The following is an 18,466-nucleotide window of genomic DNA, read 5'->3' on the forward strand; positions in this document are numbered from 1 at the left end:
TCCAGGCACAAAATCTTTTCCATTTTTCAGCATAAGATTTTCTAGTACTAGGTATCCATACCTCTAAGATGACATCCAACACAGGTTTGCTGAGGGATGATAAGGGTGAATTTAAGTGATTAGCCAGGCTGCAAGGTTCAATGTTGGAAGCTGAGGGTGCAGAATTTGGTTCTCCTGCTGAGACAGCAGGGAAGGGGTCTGAGACAGGTGCCATGGACATAACTGCGACACACTGCACAGGAGGGGGTACCAGTGTTGGAGCGGCCAGTCTGGAGCAATCAAGATCATCCTTGGTTTGTCCTGTTTGACTTTTAGTAGAACTTTGGAGAGCAGAGGCAGCGGGGGGAAGGTGTAGACTGATAGGTTTTTCCAGCTGAAGGACAGAGCATCCACTTTCCAGGCTTGTTTGTGGGGAGTCCTTGCGCAAAACTTGTCCAACTGGTAGATTTCGGGGGAGGCAAATAGATCTATGTCTGGGCTCCCCCATTCACTTGTCAACATGTTGAAAATCCTTGGTTCCAGTTTCCACTCGTGTAGGTCCATGAGGTTTCTGCTTAGTCTGTCTGCCAGTGTATTTAATTTTCCTGGCAGGAATTGAGCTTGTAGGTGCACTTGGTAGCTCAAAGCTGTGTTCCACAATGCCATGGCTAGTCTGCAAAGAGGGTAGGAATGTGTACCCCCCTGCTTGTTTATGTACCATATAGCCGTGGTGTTGTCCATCTTTACCATTAGTTGTCCTGGAAGAATGTAGTCCTTGAAGGCTGTCAGAGCATTCTGTACAGCTAACATTTCTTTTTGATTGATATGTAGGTGCATTTGACTTGGGTTCCATTTGCCCTGAATGCACTTCCCTGCCAGGTGAGCCCCCCCATGCATAGTGTGATACATCTGTTGCTAGGGTTTGGTTGGCAGGGGGTAGTGTGAATAGTAGTCCCTTGTTTTGGTGGCAGGCCTCTGCCCACCAGAGGAGCTCTAGATGAAGGCAAGGTATGATAGGAATCATTGTTTCCAGGCTGTGAGAATGTTGACTCCATAGACTTTTTAGATACCACTGTAGTTTCCTCATAAGCAGTCTTGTATATAAAATTAGAAGAATGCAGGAAACCATGAACCCCAAGGCTTGCAGTATTTGTCTTGCAGACAGCAGGGTTTTTGTGACCACTTGTTTGAAATCGGTTACCAAATTAATTTGATTTTCTGGCGTGAGGTAAGCCATCTGGAAAGTTGTATTCAAGCTTGCTCCCAGGAATGTAATTTGTTGACAGGGTACCGGTTGTGATTTATTTTCATTTATGGTGTACCCCAGACAAGTTAGAACCCTTTTTACAAATGCCAGATAATTCAAAAGTATGCCCTGGCTTTCTGCCTGAATTAGACAATCGTCCAGGTATGGGTATATTTGGATACTTCTTTGCCTGCAAAATGCAATAACTGGAGCCAGGCACTTTGTGAATACCCTGGGTGCAGTAGACAAGCCAAAGGGCAGTGCAGAGAACTGATAATGCGTGCAGCCTTCTTTGAAGCGTAGGTATCTTCTGCAAGATTCCCTGATTGGGATGTGGAAGTATGCTACTTTTAAATCTAGTGTTGCCAACCAGGCGTCTTTGCCTAGCATAGGAAGTAATTGGTGAAGAGTCAGCATCTTGAATTTTGGAAACTCCAGAAAAGTGTTTAGAGTAGACAGGTCTAGGATTGGACGCCATGATTTGTCTTTTCTGGGTACCAGAAAAAGTCTGAAGTAGAAACCTTGTCCCTTTTCCTCCTCTGGTACCAGTTGAATAGCCCACATGCTTAAGAGGGAAAGTACTTGTTTTTGAGCCTCTGCCCACTGATTTGGGGGCAGGTCTGGTCACCCATTTGGTGTTGGCAACATTTGGAAATGAAATCTGTATCCTTGGGACACTATATTTAAAACCATTTGTCCTGGGTTATGAGTTCCCAGTTCTTTGCATGAAGAGCAATCTTTCCCCCCAAAGGGGTGGTCAAAAGATAAGTGCTTGGAAATTTTAAAAGGAAGTCATTGAGACTGTTTACCATAGGGGGGTGTCTTGTTATTTCCAGATTTAGAAGTGGAGGCCCCCACTGCTTAGTTCTGAGAGCCCCCTGAGACTGAAACCTGGGGTTTTTGCTGTGTCTGGGTTTGGCTTAAGAAGACCTGGAAGGGACTGGAAAGGACCAATTCTTAGTAGGCCAGTGCCTACTAAATCTAGGAGGTTGCAATTGTAAAAAATCTAACAGTTTGCATAGATTTAGCTTTAGCTTCCATTTTTTTAAGAACTTCTTCAGCCTTGTTGCCAAACAGGTAGTCCTGATTTAAAGGAGCATCCAACAATTTAGCTTTAACATGATCAGGCAAAGATTGCTCCTTAAGCCAAGCATGCCTTCTAAGTACAGACCCAGTAACAGCAGCCCTGCAAGAGGCCTTTAAAGAATCAAAACCACATTGCAAAGTATGTTTTCCAACTTTTTCCACACAGTCAGGAATCAACATCATTTTCTGTTTAAGCAGTCCAATAACATGTTGCTCATATTTTAACATGTAAAATTGGCAGTTTAAAGCTCTGACTGCCAAGGTTGCTGAAGTGTAAACCTTCTTACCCCATCTATCCAGCGCTCTGGAGTCTCTATCAGAAGGGGTAGGATTTTTAGCAGTAGAAGCCTTAATGCCCTTGGGCCCCTGAGAAATAGTCTCTGGATCTGCAACAGGATTTTTGAATAGGAACTTGTGGGACTCAGGGACCCTGTAGTATCTGTCAGGTTTACTAGGAGCAGGAGGTAGGGAATCAGGGGCCAAACTGGATTCCAGGAAAACATCATCAACAATGTCTAGTACAGGAGGAATAGCTAAAAGCCTATGCTGAGGTAGGAGAAGGAAATCCCTAAGCCTCTTTTTTGAATCAGAAAATTCCTGGCTTTCCCAGTGAAAATGCTCCCTTAAAGTATGTAAAGTTTCCCCAAAAGAAAAATCCTCAGGAGGGGAAGCAGAAGGAATAGAATCCTCTGCATCAGAATCCTCATAAGTAGGTATGGACAAATCCAGGTGATCAGAAGAGTCAGAAGAAACAGAATCCTGATCAGAAGATTCATAATCAAGCTCAGCCCTAGGCCTCAGGGGGGGGGGGATGGGTTGACTACCCCTGATTAGAGTTATTAGATCTTCAGCCATTTTTATCATTTGTTTTTTAGGCATAGGGGCCTGAGCATGTGGCCTGGGTGTCAGTTTTTTAGACATGGATCGAGATTTAGGCCTTAGTAATGAAGGAGGTGAGGATTTAATATGCAAGTCTGTAGGCCTGAATACACCCTCAGAAGCCGGTGCCTACACAGCGGCTTTAGACCCATCCAAGGTAGAGACATTCGTGGATTCCATAGTTGAAGTATCTCACGGCATACTGGACTCCAAATGGGTCTCAGTAGAGGCCTGCAAATCAGAAGTAGTGGGTATCAGGGGCTGCAAAAGCGCCTCACTGAGTACCGGTGAACTGGCGACTGGCTTAGTAGAAGCGTTGGCAGCAGTTTTGGACCTCGGCAGCCTGTCTCTGTCTTTATCTTTGCATTTTTTCAGAATCCCAGTAGTCGGATGGCTAACCGATGACATTTCTGGATAATTAAACCGAGACCCGAAATATTTAGAGGCAAAAATATACCGAAGACGGATAGTGCGCTGATTAAATAAGCCACAAAACCGACAGCAAGGTACGTCGTGGTCAGGGCCTAGGCAAGGAATACAGTATGAATGAAAATCTTTATGATGTATTCGCTTTCCACAAGTAATGCAATCATTAACTTTTACTGACATTGGTAAGGAGTAAGAAAAAGTTTCCACAACGAGGTACTTAGCTTTAAGTTGAAGACTTCAGTTCTGAAACTCGAAAACGAAAATTTCAGGAGTCAGCCGACCGGCACTTGCGAACTGCTTCGCACCGCACGGCAAGAAAAACTGATGTCATGGTATCGGCTGCATGTTTTACACCCCTGACGACCTGACGTCATGGAAGAAGGGACAGCAACCGACGCAGGACCCAAGACTTTGTTAATCAGGCCAAGTGAGGGTAACTTGCAAGCAGATTATCCAAATATAATGACTGCAACAGTGAAACAGGAAAAACATCTGCAGAGGATGTTGATTCTCTTTTTGTTTTTGGGGGACATAACAGAGCCTAATGTTTCAACATTCTGAAAATTGGGAAGTGGGGGTTTTCAGAGGCTGGAGGTTAAGTGTATTTTTAAATAAGACTGCAACTCTACCCCCCCCTTTTTAGTATCTCTGTCTTGCCTTAGGATGTTATAACCTGGGGGGGGGATTTCTTTGTTTTGTGTGGTAGGTTTTAGCCAGGTCTCAGTAATGGTTAGTATATCTGGGGAGTAGTGGGCTATGAATGCGTGTAAGTCATGTAGTTTGTTGGATATACTTCTTGAGTTTAGGTTAATAATAAGTAGATCTGATTTCTGTTTGTGTGAGAGAATTGGGTTGCATGGACCTGGGTTGAGGTGTATGTCTCCTGAGATTAGTAGGCATTTTTTGAGGAATAGTGTGAGTTTTATGGCGTGAGCTATGTCTGTATGTCTTCTAGATACCATTTCTCTATTGAGAGGTAGTGTGGTTAATATTTTGCATATATAAAATAATGAGCTATTGTTAAATAGTGTGGAGGAGATTACTATGTTTTTTGTGTGTGTGTGTGTGTGTGTGTGTGTGTGTGTGTGTGTGTGTGTGTGTGTGTGTGGGCATGTGTTATGTGGAAGGTAGTGTTTAATGGTATGTTAGAGTGTATAGATGTGGTGTATGCTAGAGTAGTGAGAGTTAGTAGTGGTAGTATGCCTTGCATGGTCTGTGTGGGATTAGGAGAGGGGATGGTTGTAAGCAGGAGGGTGTGGTATGGAAGTGGGAGTGGATTTGAGGAATGAGGGATGGTGATAGACTGTTGTAGGAGGAGTGTGGCTATTTGGAATATACGTTTAGGAGCACTGGGGTGGGTGGAATTTGGGGGCAGGGTAGGGGAGCAGAGTGAGCCCACAGGGTGAACGGAGCGGGAAGAGCTAGAGAGAAGTTGGTTGGCAGAAACCAATCAGCCAGCTGTAGCTGAAAAGTGGGAGCTTGGAGGAAGTAGGAACAGCAAGGTGAGTCAAGGCTTGGGAGTGTGGGGGGGGGTAGGAAAATGTACTATGCACAGGACAAAGCAGACCAGTGGGGACAATATGCTAAGAGGTTGGGGACAGCTATGGCAGGGAACTGAAAAAGGTAAAGAAATGGACTTCACACTTTAGTGGGTGTGCAGTGCCACCTAGTGGCAAAACATTTGAAGTACAGCTTAGTTGGTAATTAAGGAGTAAAGAGATAGACCGCAGTAGGCTGCTTAGCAAGCGCAGGGAAAATCATTCCCTATCAGGACATCTGCAGGGTGGTAGTCTGGTACTCTTGTTGTCTCAAGATGATCTACTGTTGGCATTTTATCATTCCCACCTACTGGCTCAACCACCTTTGTTCCCTACCTTGCCTCTGTGGACATCTATATGCTATATGGCCCCACTGGTTGCATTTACATTTAACCATTGGTCCTGGACATGTACCTGGATTGGTGGCTTCCCCTGCTACTGGTGGACTCTGTTGGGGCAGTCTGGGCTGTCCACCATGGGTTCCCTTAGACCCATGAGCAGCATTGGGTGTCCCTTACCTGTGCAGTGATGTCCTGCTTGCTAGGTATTGGTCTCCCTTCTTCCCCAACTCATCTACATTATTGCATTGTCTATCAACTAACCAGATTCTCATGTCCTCAGGCAAAGTGCTAAGGGCTTGTTCCCTCACCAAAAGGTCTGCCAGCCCTTCAAAAGTGGTAACCTGACATCCACTCATCCGCCTACGAAAATAAGTGCTTAGTTCAGCAACATATTCACACACACACTTTCATTTGCCTTGCGTCTATGCTCACAAAACTTTTTTTCTGTAAGCTTCAGGTGTTAACTTAAAACATTCTAGCAAACAGTTCTTTAGATTATAATTTAAACAATCAGTGTCAGACAGTTTGAAAAGAACAGTTACAGCTTTTCCATGGAGTAAGGGAGTCAAGAACTATACCCAGAGCCCTTGGTCAACATTATACTGTTCACATACCCTCTCAAACATATGAATGAAACTATCAAAATTATCCCCCTCTGTAAACTGTGGAAGAGATTTACTGACCTTTGTTGCTTCTGGGGTTCAGTTACTCCATTCTCCATTACCTCCATGACTCTGGCGAAGGGTCAGCATCTCCTTTTCATGTTGCCGCTGCCTCTCCTCCTTCTCAGCTTCCAGGTGTCTCAGTCTCTCTACTTCCAAATGCTGGACCTCCAACTCAAGCCTCTAACTCCAGATGAATTTTTAAGTTCTACGTCCATTTTGTGAGAGTTGTACATCTCCACGGCCAGTCTGATTGTCCTCCTGGTTGCTACCCTGTGATGCAGCTGTGACTAAAGCTGCAATCATGTCTGCTTTAGTCAGGTTGGCATGCACCAGTCCTTTCTCCTGGTGCATCTCAGCCAACTGGCTCCTTGTCAGCTTGCCATACTCCTCTGCTGACATGTTTGCCACGTCTCCCTGACTAACTAAGCTAACAAAAATAAATAAATAAATAAAACAATTGTGATATGAACTCTGAATGTTCACTGCATGGCTGACTGAGAGTACAAACACCATCAGTTACCACTGTACACAGGCAATAGTAATTCAATATCCACACTACTACAAGCCAATTAATATGTGATGTGGCCAACTCACCACTATTGTTGTATCTTTCGGCTTTTCCCGGTTAGGGGTTGCCACAGCAGAACTCCGGTCCGCTAATGATTGGCAGTAGATTTTTATGTACCGAGTTGCCAGCTCTGACGCACAACCTTCAACGAAGGTACGCCCATTCACGCATGTCTCCACACAGAAGACGCTTTAGCTGAGAATCGAACAGGACAACATCTTACTGTGAGGCGACAACGCTACCACAGCACCACCACTAACTCACCACTATTAAACAATTAATATGTAATATGGCTATCCCATCACTGCCACCAGTTAATATGTGACACCCCTACACTGGCCCAGTAATCAAGGAGCCTCAATCCTCACCATCAACACTAATACGGGACATGTACATTGGGAGGATGACAAGTACATACACAGTAAAGTACAATTTCCCTGAACAGCACACAGAGATCACAGTCAGTCTGGGGCTGGTTTCTCCCTCTTTCTCCATATCCCCAATAAGATTCCCCACTGGCACAGCTATAGAGTTGAGTCCTTAGCCAGGGTTCCAAGCCAAGTCCTCCCAGCACTCTCTCTGTCCACCCAGTGCTTCGTGCCCCTGCCCAAGTTGCACACACACACACACGCACACACACACACACACACACACACACACACACACACACACACACACACACACACACACACACACACACACACACACTTTGAGATTTGAATTATACACAAACACACACCTGGGAAAGGCTAGCACACATTTACAAGCTATGACCCCTTCTGTCCAAACCATAAGGTAGTTAGCACTGCCACCAGAACCCCTTATCAGCTTCTTTAAGGCCCTTCCCAAAGGGTGACCAATCTTACTGTGTAATGTTACTATTATCCAAATGGTAAGTGTGACCAAGGCCAAGGCTGTTTAGGAGTGGCCTGTACAGTGACACCAAATACAGTGTCATCATATACACATGCAAGTACCCTAAGAGCTTAAATATCTCTAAACAAACCAGCCACAATTAAAAGGTTTAAATATATTTAGTAAGAAATAATAAAAGAACAAGACAATATTCAATAACTCAACAAAGTGACTACAGAGTTCACAATCCCAGGAAATATTTTAAAACAACAATTGCATGACGGACATAAATAAATACAGAAAACATCTAAACTAATCTTACTATATTTCTATCTGTAAGAGAAATCACTGTAATCTGGTTACTTACTATTAGCAAGGCGAGTGCTGATGAGAGGATGTTGTCAGACACAAAGACAAATACAAAATGCACAGTCTCACTCTCTGAAATAGTTATTAAATTAATAATACACATTACTGCTGGGTTAGCTGGGACACACTTTGTCAACTGCCTTCAGTTCCCAGGCTAACAGAAACTTAGAATTTAGCACCTCTGTGTCAGAGGTACATATCTCTCAGAAGTTTGCCTAGAACTGAAAGTCATAAAACAGTTAAAACACTTTTACATTTGAAACCTAGTAATTATTTCTGTTTCAAGACAATAGGACAACCTCCAACACTAGACATTGTGTCTGCTCTGAGCTGAAACAGCGATAACAGAATCGTAAAACAATTTCCACTTATTTTCTTGAGGTTTTGCAAGTTAACTCTGTATGTTCCAACTTCTACCATTAAAACACACATTTGCACAGGCACATACTCCATATAGATTTCTGTTCTTTTCCAGTAGGGTACACTGTTGTTACATTCTTGAAGCTTAGTACATAACATACAGTTCAACACACACTTCTGCACCAGTACTTTAATATACACATAATATATAGTTCTCTTACATTTGTAAGACAAGTCTATGGATCATATTACTATTCACAAATGACATATGATTATTTACAAAATTCCAGATAGCTGGGCTGGCAGTGTCACATTTTTATATAACTCATATTAATATTTTCAAGTGACATATAATTATTTACAAAATTCCAGCTAGCTGGGCTGGCATCATTTCAGTTTGTCACACTCCTCACCATTTCTAGCCTGTCTTCCCCCTGTGTAGTAGACTCTGGACCCCAAGCCAAGTGACTTTGCTGCACTGCCCTTCCATCTTGGATGCACAAGATGTCCAGCCTCCTCCTTACTATGATGTCATCCACTTTCAAGTTGCATCCTGTCAGTAAACCTACACTGAGTGTTGCAATTCTTAGCTTACGTTTGGCACTTGATTGGTTTTACATCACCTTTTGCTCAAGAGCTATCCCAGCTGATTGAGCTGAGCAAAGCCAACCAGTAGCTTATTAACTCATGACTGCTTGGCTTTATGGTGGGCACACTGGCCAACAGGGACACATATATTCCTCCTATCATTAGTATGGGTCCCTGGCATAGGTTGGAATAGGCTGGATCCTCAAAACACTTAGCACTGGCAAATATCTAAGTCCATTTTTGGTGACACTAGTCTGCATGACTAAATTAGGTCACCTAGAGCCCATTTTTACACCGAGTGGCTATCCCTGATATGACATGCAGTCTGTGATCCTTGTTCTCCTATCTCGAGGAGCTTGTGCACCACAGTTGATGCCCAAAGTGGTTGGTCTGTACAATTCTTCTCCCATATACGGCACCATCTAGAGTCTGTGCTACTTACCCACACCTCTATTCATGGGTGAGTTTGAGGTGGAACCATTCAGCATATTTTTGACAGGTGGGAGGAATCCTACAGGGACACACAGAACATACAAGCTCCACAAATGCATTGGCAAAAGGTCAGGATCAAACTTTGTACCTTTTGCACGGGAGCCAAAGACCTTAACCATTATACCAACTGGTGACCCAGACAAAGAAAACATGACACATTTCCTGAAGCCTTAGGCTATTGTAAAGTGACGGTATGCAAACAAAAATCATTCTAGAATAGAAGCCTTTGCCCATTTGATTTAATGGCACTGGTTCTAAAACTCCTACTTAAGGAAAAATTATGTTTGGATTGGATGGTGGGGAAGAACTCCCCTGAAAGAAGGTATTTGTATCCACCCTGAACCACCTTTAACACCCATGAGTCTGTCACAATTTGTTTCCAAGGGGGAATGTAAAGAGCCAATTGCTGGAAAACATTTTGAGAGACAGACACAGGAGGGGAGAAGGGAAAGAATGCTGGTATAGTCATTCTGTGGTTCTAGACTGTCCCTTCTTAGGTAGGATTTCTTTCTTATTGTTCCCCTCCTGCCACATCTTTTTATTTCCCTATATGGACTGAGATGGCAGGGATTGCTGGGAGATATGTATGGGGAGGGAGATGAACACACCTTAAGGCATGCTTAGATACTCAGGAAATGTTAGAAATAATAGAATTTGACAGGTATGACTGTCAGGGTGAAGAGTGCTGGCTAGTTCCCTCAAAATGTCTATACAAGAAAAGCACAAACTTCCACACGTCTGTTGAAGAAGAAAAAAAAATTCCCAGATCTGTCCAATATCTTCCCCTTCTTGTCCACAGTGGAAAGGTTGGAGGATACCAGGAGCCTGTTCCCTGTAGGTGAAAATGTGAAAACAGCTGCAGGAGCAGACCTAAGGCTTGCTAATTTAGGATATTTTATAATGATTATCTGGTTTGCTGAGGACTGAAGGTTGTGAAAGATAGTTGCTACAGGCAGCATTATACAGGTCCTTTAAAGCTGGCATTAGAGGAAGACTACGCAATAGAATGAGGTATATAACTTGTAACATGACATAAAATGTCCTCAGTTCAGGGGGAACACCTACTCATTCACATTAGAACAGCTAATTTATCCTGGCAGTGATCTGAGAAAAGAAAAAAAATCCTCCAAAGAAGGTTGCAAGGGCCATATTTCAACAGAATCTGAGAACTGGACTGGAGAATCTTCAGGAGATGAAGCCCCATTTCTGTCTTTTGTCAGAACTGTCTGACATTTCTTCCTCGGGTACTGTAGTTTGAATACCATGATTAACTGTCTTTAACAATGTATTGGCTAAGGTAAGAAAATCATCTTCTTTTATAGATACCATGTCTTCAGAAAAATCAATTTTTAACCTTTTGTTGTTTTTCTTCACAAGTATCCCTGAATACTGATTAGGAGAAGGAACACCTGCCTCGTTAAGAGATCTCTTTACCTGGCCACATCATTCAGCATCTCCTGGTATGTTTCCATGGCCCAGTAAATGCTAATGATTTTCACATAGGGATGATTCTCCCATGCTCACTTTGGACACTGGAGCAGCCAAAGAGGATGTGGCTAACCCCCCCCCCATTTCACTGTGGTTGAAAGGACTACATCAGAGGATATGGACAGCTAAGTGAGTTATCTGAGGAACAACTACTGGCCATTGCAGAGTCACCCACTATTGGATGAATTAGAGACTGAGACTGAAGAGTAGGCTAGGGGTCTCTAGTAAGTTGTTTTCTTTTTCTAGGAACTACAGAAGTCAGACCAGCAGGAGTGGTGCAAGTATCCATGCTGTCACCAAGCTGGATGCTTTGTATGCAGTACGGATTGTTGGAATGAGTCCATTGAAAAGTAAAGCATCAGATAGTTTGCACAAGCAACACATTTACATTTTCACACACATACAGAGTCCCCAGCATACTGTATACATAAGCATCACACTAAAATCACTGTCAGAAACCTGCAAAGAAAGTTTGGTCTGACAGAAAAAAATATCCGGTAAGTTGTCACAGCATGACCGCAAGTACTACATAACAGGTAGTCATTCTCACTCTACTAAAACACTTCCCCACACTAAACATTTACTTAAAAAGTAAAAAGTTTACATCAGCAGTTCACTTTGTCAGCAAAGTAGCTACCTAATTAGCTAAAGCTAAAAGCAATGATCCCTAACAGGAAACTTCTGATATTAGAAAAATACTGGGTTTGTTAAAGCGACAGAACCACATGATATAAAACAAAAGTGAATAACACTTTTTATATTATATATACCTATAAATAATGCAGCTAAAATATCTGTGTGGAAAGGTTCCCCAAAGGGGGCTTATCTACTAGAAAGGAGTGGAAGGCTGTCTGTTGCTCTTGTGAAGCCTTTGAGCTGTTTCTTCACAAGCTGGCAAGAAAGTTATTTTTCACTGTGACTGCTGATATCCCCTGCTCAGAGCCAGAGTGGAAGTATGGGACAGAGTCAGATATTTTGGATCCCATCAGCCTAACTAACCTGACCTGCAAGGCCATGGAACGGATTATCATGGACCTCATTAACAAGGACATTGGCAACCTCCAAACACTCAATCTCAGACTGTTTGGTTTTGTCAAGGGGAGGTTATGCCTGTTAAATTTGGTCGACTTCTTTGAGACAGTCACCAAAGCCATGGACGAGGGGAAGACAGTGCAACCACCTACCTTGACCTTGCCAAAGCCTTTGATACTATCCCCCACTCGGATATAATAAATAAACTTTCTCAACTAGGCATGAATCCGTATGCTACCAAATGGGTAGCAAATTGGCTCACTAATAGAACCCAAAATTGGGGAAGCCACCTCAAGTAGTAGACCTGTAATGAGTGGTGTACCCCAGGGATTGGTCTTGGGGCCTCTGTTGTTTGGAATATACTTCCCTGAGGTGCAGACCAAACCAGTGGGCTACGGCTGATCAAGTTTACAGATGACTGCAAGCTGGGCACTGTCATCAATTCCCTAGTGATCTGGACATCCTCCAAGAGGGTCTCACCCAAACAAATGACTGGTGCCAGAAACATGGCCTCAAACTGAATGCCAAAAAATGCATCATCATCCTCTTTGGGGACAGTGACATCCCACAAATTATCACATTAATAACAAGGTCCTAAGCACACAATCAGTTGTGAGGGACTTCGGCACCCGGGTTGATAGCAAACTGACTTTTGACCACCATATTGCCTCCGTTGTATGGAAAGCTTTCTGCATGCCCCACCTTATTAAGAAGGATATCTCATCCAGGGACAAGGCGGTCAAAACATCCCTCTATTCTTCCCATATAAGACCCATTATTGAGTACAACACCCCTTTTGGCATATACCTCACAAAGCACATGCTGCAGCTGGACAGACAACAGAGGTTCCTCACTGGGGGAATCCAGGGCCTCAAACATCTACCCTACACAGGTAGGCTAAAAGCCCTGGCCCTCTACTCAGTTTCATACAGACTCCTGAGAGGTGACCTCTACCTGGCATATAAAGCAATCTCAAACCCTGCCTTGATGGGACTGCTGCATGCCCGTAAGTCAAGCTCCACTCGAGTAACCCACACGCCTCATCTCAACCTTGTCTGTGACATCAATAGGACTTGTTGGCAGGACAGATTTGTGTCCCAGAGACTCCCCCTTCTGAGGAATAGACTCCCTCTCCACGTCCAGCAGAGTACCTCATTAACCCTTTTTAAACACAACCTGGATAACTGGATGGGGAACAGAAAATACACCCCCGGGATTCCACCTGTGTCCCTGCTGGACAGGGGCATCAGATGCTGACTTGTCGGAACATGGGGTAATTCTTGGCTAGGCTTGTAAGGGCCTCAGGGCCAGTAGGCTAGTGACTTCCTATGACCCTATGACCCTATGTATATGAACGTGATGATGTGCATCCTTTAAATCCAAAGTCACCAGAAAAGTCAAATGAGGAATAAGGGGCAACAAGTTGTGAAGGGATAACATTTTATACTTGAGCACTGTCACAAACAGGTTTAGAAAGGAAAGATCCTGAAATGGTCTCCATGAATCTTCTCTCTTTGTTACCAGAAACATCCTTAAATAAAACCATTCTCCTCAATGAGGAGGAAAGACTACTTCTATCACCTCCTGAGACAACAGATGCAGAATGACAGGAGGTAAAAGAGGAGTTTGGTCTAGTGGATGGGGGTAATCATTCAAAAGGGAGGGAGAGAATCCCAGTGCCATTTGTAACCTGTTGCCAAAGAGAGAAACAGAGTTTCAGACTTTATGGAGGGATTAAGGGTTTGCCAAAGCGGGAAGGGAAAAGGGAGTATTGTGGACAGTCATTCAGACTTATTAGACAATCATTTTGTCTGTGGGGTGGTTCTTCCTTTCTTTTTGGAACGTCCCTGCCATTGATTTTTAAACATTTGCTTAGCAGCAGTTTGCTGTGTTTGTTTATTTTGCTTTTTTTTTTAAAAAAAAAAGTTGTAGGGGTAGTATTAGGATCATAGGCAGTTACAAGGCTAATGGCACTGAGTAACTTCCAAGCCTAGCCAAGAATTTAGCCCATGTTCCAGCAAGTCAGCACACTATGCCACTGTCCAGCAGGGACAAAGGTGAAATCCCAGGGGTATATTTTTTGTTCCCCATCCAGTTATCTGGGTTGTGCTTAAATAGGGTTAATCTTGGTAAACTTGGGGATGGAAGGCTGAAAAATCTGAGAAATTCCTTGAATCAGTTTACTGTTCTCATCACACCTTTTAAAGACCTCCGCAGCAGATGGTCTAACAACTAACTCTCTCTCTCTCTAAGGGGAGTTCAAACTTTCACCTTTGACATTCTGTGGAAGGTTTTGAAAACATGACCAAGCAAACCTCCTCATGACAGTTCCAGTAGCAGCAGCCCTGGAAGTGGAACCAGCAGAATCATAAGTACATCTCAAACAGTGGGCAGCCACATGAGACACAGAAGCAATTAGGTTATACAAAGATTTGTCCTGAGAAGAGGAAGCTGATGCCATATTATTATTTGTGTTTTCAAAAAAGGCAAACATGAACTTTAAGATATGAGCTTGACAAATGAGAATTCTAAAAATAAGTGCTGCTGTTGCAGAAGAATACATTTTCCCCAAAACAAAAGCTTTCCCCATCCTTGTTAAAACATGAGGGACTGGTATTAACCAGATGTTTAGCAGCAGCTGGGGTTCACTAGAACAACAGCTGCTAGGTCTGATCTGGGATTAGTATACAAAAACTTAAAACACTAAGGAAGGAATCTAATACACTGTCTGCTTTCTTGATGGCAGCAGACTGGCTGTCAAGCAAGCTACAGGTTGTGAAAAGAACATCCTACAAAAATGAAAGAACAGAAGCAACTGGAGTTGGTTTTGGAAAAGTTCTTAGGAAATTTTCTTCAGGCTCAGCGGAATGTCATTTTGTTCCCACTGAAACAAATGATATTCTGGAAATAGTTTCAGAAAAAGAAATGCATCAAAGGGACTGGCAGAAGCCACACACTCACTTGAGATGGAAATCTGTGGAGTCAAAACAGAAATGATCCCTTCACTATCATTTGTGGGTCAAATTTAAAACAGAAATGATCCCTTCACCATCAATTGTGGGTCAAATTTAAAACAGAAATGATCCCTTCACCATCATTTGTGGGTCAAATTTAAAACAGAAATGATCCCTTCACCATCAATTGTGGGTCAAATTTAAAACAGAAATGATCCCTTCACCATCAATTGTGGGTCAAATTTAAAACAGAAATGATCCCTTCACCATCAATTGTGGGTCAAATTTAAAACAGAAATGATCCCTTCACCATCATTTGTGGGTCAAATTTAAAACAGAAATGATCCTTTCACCATCATTTGTGGGTCAAATTTAAAACAGAAATGATCCCTTCACCATCATTTGTGGGTCACATGTTTGAAGCTCTTCATACAATGACAAATAGCTTTTTTTTCTCTGTTTTTCTTACCAGAAACAGCAGAACTGGAAGGGTCATGAGCCTGAACTAAGCTCTGAGCCAAACCTAATAAATCACTCTTGTTCAAACTAACTAAAACAAGAGAAGACAAATGCTTGAGCTTTTGCTTCTTTCTGACAGAAATTTCTAAAGAAGCGGACAGTCTTTGGTCAGCCAAACCCCCCTAGGGACAGGAAATCTATTTTGGCTAGGCAGAGAGGACAAAGTATGCATGCTTAGCATCTTTTTTATAGTGTGGTGTAGAAGCCATTATATATGATTGTATGATATCACTAATGTAATAACTGGATTTTGGTGGACACAACTCTCTAACAGAAAGCTTGCAATAATTGTTTTAAATGCATTGATTTGAATTTAATTGGGTTTATTTAATTTATTTTAGGAGTTTTGGAAGGTTATTAATTGTAGTATATGAATGGGAAATTTTTAAGTATAAGCTCGAGTCAGTCTTCAAAACTTTGGACAATGGAATGTCAAACACAAATCATATTTTTATTGAGACAAGGAACTGAATACAAAGCTTCTTCACTCACAGGCAGAAATCAGAATCCAAACAACAATATTAATTTTCTCAGACACCAGTAAATAATGAAACCTTAAGCCAGAATTTCTCCCAGAGTTCTAAATTACAGTACCTCTATAATCATCACCACTCCTCAGCAAAGCAAAATCAGGTCAAAAGGATAACCCAGAGAGCATAATCACTCTTAACTTAAGGCAAGAAACGTAGAGTAATTATTGGCTTTTAAAAAATGTATCTAGTGAAACTGTACCTGTGGCGTTTAACCTGCTCTTCGTTTGTCTCTGCAAGGCTCTTATGGTGATCCATAGCCTTTGCACGCCTTGTAACAGATTTATTCATGGTCTGGGATCTCATTCTGTGTTGCTTCAGCCACTGCTCTTTCTCCGCTTCATTCTTAAGTTTCTCTTCTAATGACTTCCTGCAAAGTATACAACCTTATCAGAAATCACTGCAGTTAAAAGCTCAGCATTTTTGTCTTGTATGTGCTTGGTTATGCATATTCTTACCACTGGAAGTGCTGCATGCTTGTGTAAAACTATATTCCAAAACCCAAAGTTGCACAGTATGTTTAAGGTTGCGACTCTGCATAGTTTAGCTAATGAAGAGTCCTGTGTAGCTTGATGCCCCAAGTGCTGGTACAATAAAAAGTATTATACAACGACCCCCCCATTAATATCCCAAAACATGCACACCAATTGGCTAGCGTGCCCGTTGTAAATCCCACAATATACCAACGGAAAAAGGTCCGGTCACCCAGACTTTTTCCCGTTGGTATAAAGTGTCCAAAACCTTTTTTAAAAATAAATAAATAAAAAAAAGAAAAAGAAAAAAAATGGAGCAACACAGACTTTCTTTTCTCTGTTGCTTCCGTTTCAAAGCATTGATGTACTGGGTATGCATAGGAACACAAGTCCCATATGCACGCGCAGTACATCAACACAAGGAAGCAGTATACCACCACCAGCGGAAGAACAGTAATGCGCCGTTATACAAAGACATTATTTAAGAAAAGTAAGTATTTTTTTTCTTAAATAATGTCATTAGATATAAATAACCGACTCTGTGGTTGTGGTATATTGAAATTTACCCACGGCTGGCTTTATTTAATCACTCGGGCTTCACCCTCGTGATTAAACCACGCCAGCTGTGGGTAAATCTTCAATATACCACACCACATCATCGGTTATTGCTTAATTAGACAATGACTGGCCATTAACATTCAAAAACGACCATGCTGATTGGTCAGCCCATCCAGCGTGCCCATTGTAAATCGAGCATATACCAATAGAAAAAAGTCTGGTCACCCTGACTTTCTTCTATTTATGTATGCTACTGAAATTCTAGTTTTCTTTAATTTAAAAAAAACTATAAATTTAAAAACCTATAGACTTCAAAAGAACGTGGGAGATGGGACAGAGAAAATACGAGGATAATGAGGTACGTTATGCAAAACTAGAGAAACGTACCAGATTATCCTTATATTTTCTCTGTCCCTTTTTTCTCATATGTTTGAAGTCTCCAGATTTAAATTTTTTTTTATTAAAAACAAACAAACAAAAAAAAAAAGCAACCGAGATCTTCCTTTCTCCATTGCTTTCTTTCCACAACACTGATGTACTGTGTACGCATGGAAACGCAATCCCACACGCATGCACAGTACATCAAGAAAGCCACATGATACCAGGAAAAACATGGAAGAGCACCATGGTGCCTTCATACAAGGATATTATTTAAGACAGATAAGTAACTTTTTTCTTAAATAATGTCATTGTATAATAGCAGTAATCCATGGCTGGTTGTGAGTAATGCTGATTTACCCACACCCAGGCATGGGTTATTGCTATATTATTTAACACACTTTGTGTACCTCTTTGTGTGTCTAATGCAGTGCTTATTGTTGTGTAAGGTACCAACCATAAATGCAGATCTTCAAGAAGCAGTCACGGTAACAGTAAATGATAACATTTGAATTCACCCACCCCTGCATCCAATGTCTCCATCCAAATTTTTATCTCACACCTGTTTAGGTACTAATGAAAGAGACACAATACTCACTTTTATATAAGGTACTTTGCTCCATGTTCACATCTCCTACACAGCATTTCCTGAAGGGATATGTGTATGTTGTAGGTAAATAGTTGGGGAAGATAGTAGTAAATGTCACACTGTAGATGTTCCACTAAAAATAAAATAATTATATGTATCCACAACCATAAGCATGTTCTAATTCAGCTGTGCTCTCTTTATAACAGTATGTAATACAAACTAGATAGATATGTTACTATAAAAGTAAGCAGTCTTCTTTGACTACAATAAAACAAGATAAAAATAACAAATAGTCCAAAGTGGATCTGAAGTTTGAAAATACCATTGCTTATTCCTTTAAGTAATAATGTTTTTTTATTCCAAAAGATCTGACTTACTCCTACTCATAGCGGTTTATTAAACCATCAAAGATTGTACTTATAAACAGCACTCACAGTGACTTACTCCCTCAACAACTTATCTTCTATCCTCCCAAACCAGTAACATTCCCACACTTCAGTGGCCATCCACCTCACTGATCTGAGAACAAGCCTTCTGCTCCAGAAATATG

The 18,466-nt window shown here is 41.9% G+C and overlaps 1 protein-coding gene across 1 annotated transcript in view; it reads right to left on the reverse strand.

Annotated features, from left to right (window-relative positions):
- FAM161B (FAM161 centrosomal protein B) overlaps positions 1–18,466 on the reverse strand; it is a 479,347-nt gene that overhangs the window by 157,267 nt on the left and 303,614 nt on the right. Inside the window, exon 6 of the mRNA XM_044074719.1 lies at positions 16,121–16,288. Coding sequence (XP_043930654.1) covers positions 16,121–16,288 — 168 coding nt within the window. The remainder of the gene's footprint in view (positions 1–16,120; positions 16,289–18,466) is intronic.

This window comes from Protopterus annectens, chromosome 6.part0 (assembly GCF_019279795.1).
Source record: "Protopterus annectens isolate FY-2018-M chromosome 6.part0, PAN1.0, whole genome shotgun sequence".
In the NCBI taxonomy this organism is placed as follows: domain Eukaryota; kingdom Metazoa; phylum Chordata; order Ceratodontiformes; family Protopteridae; genus Protopterus; species Protopterus annectens.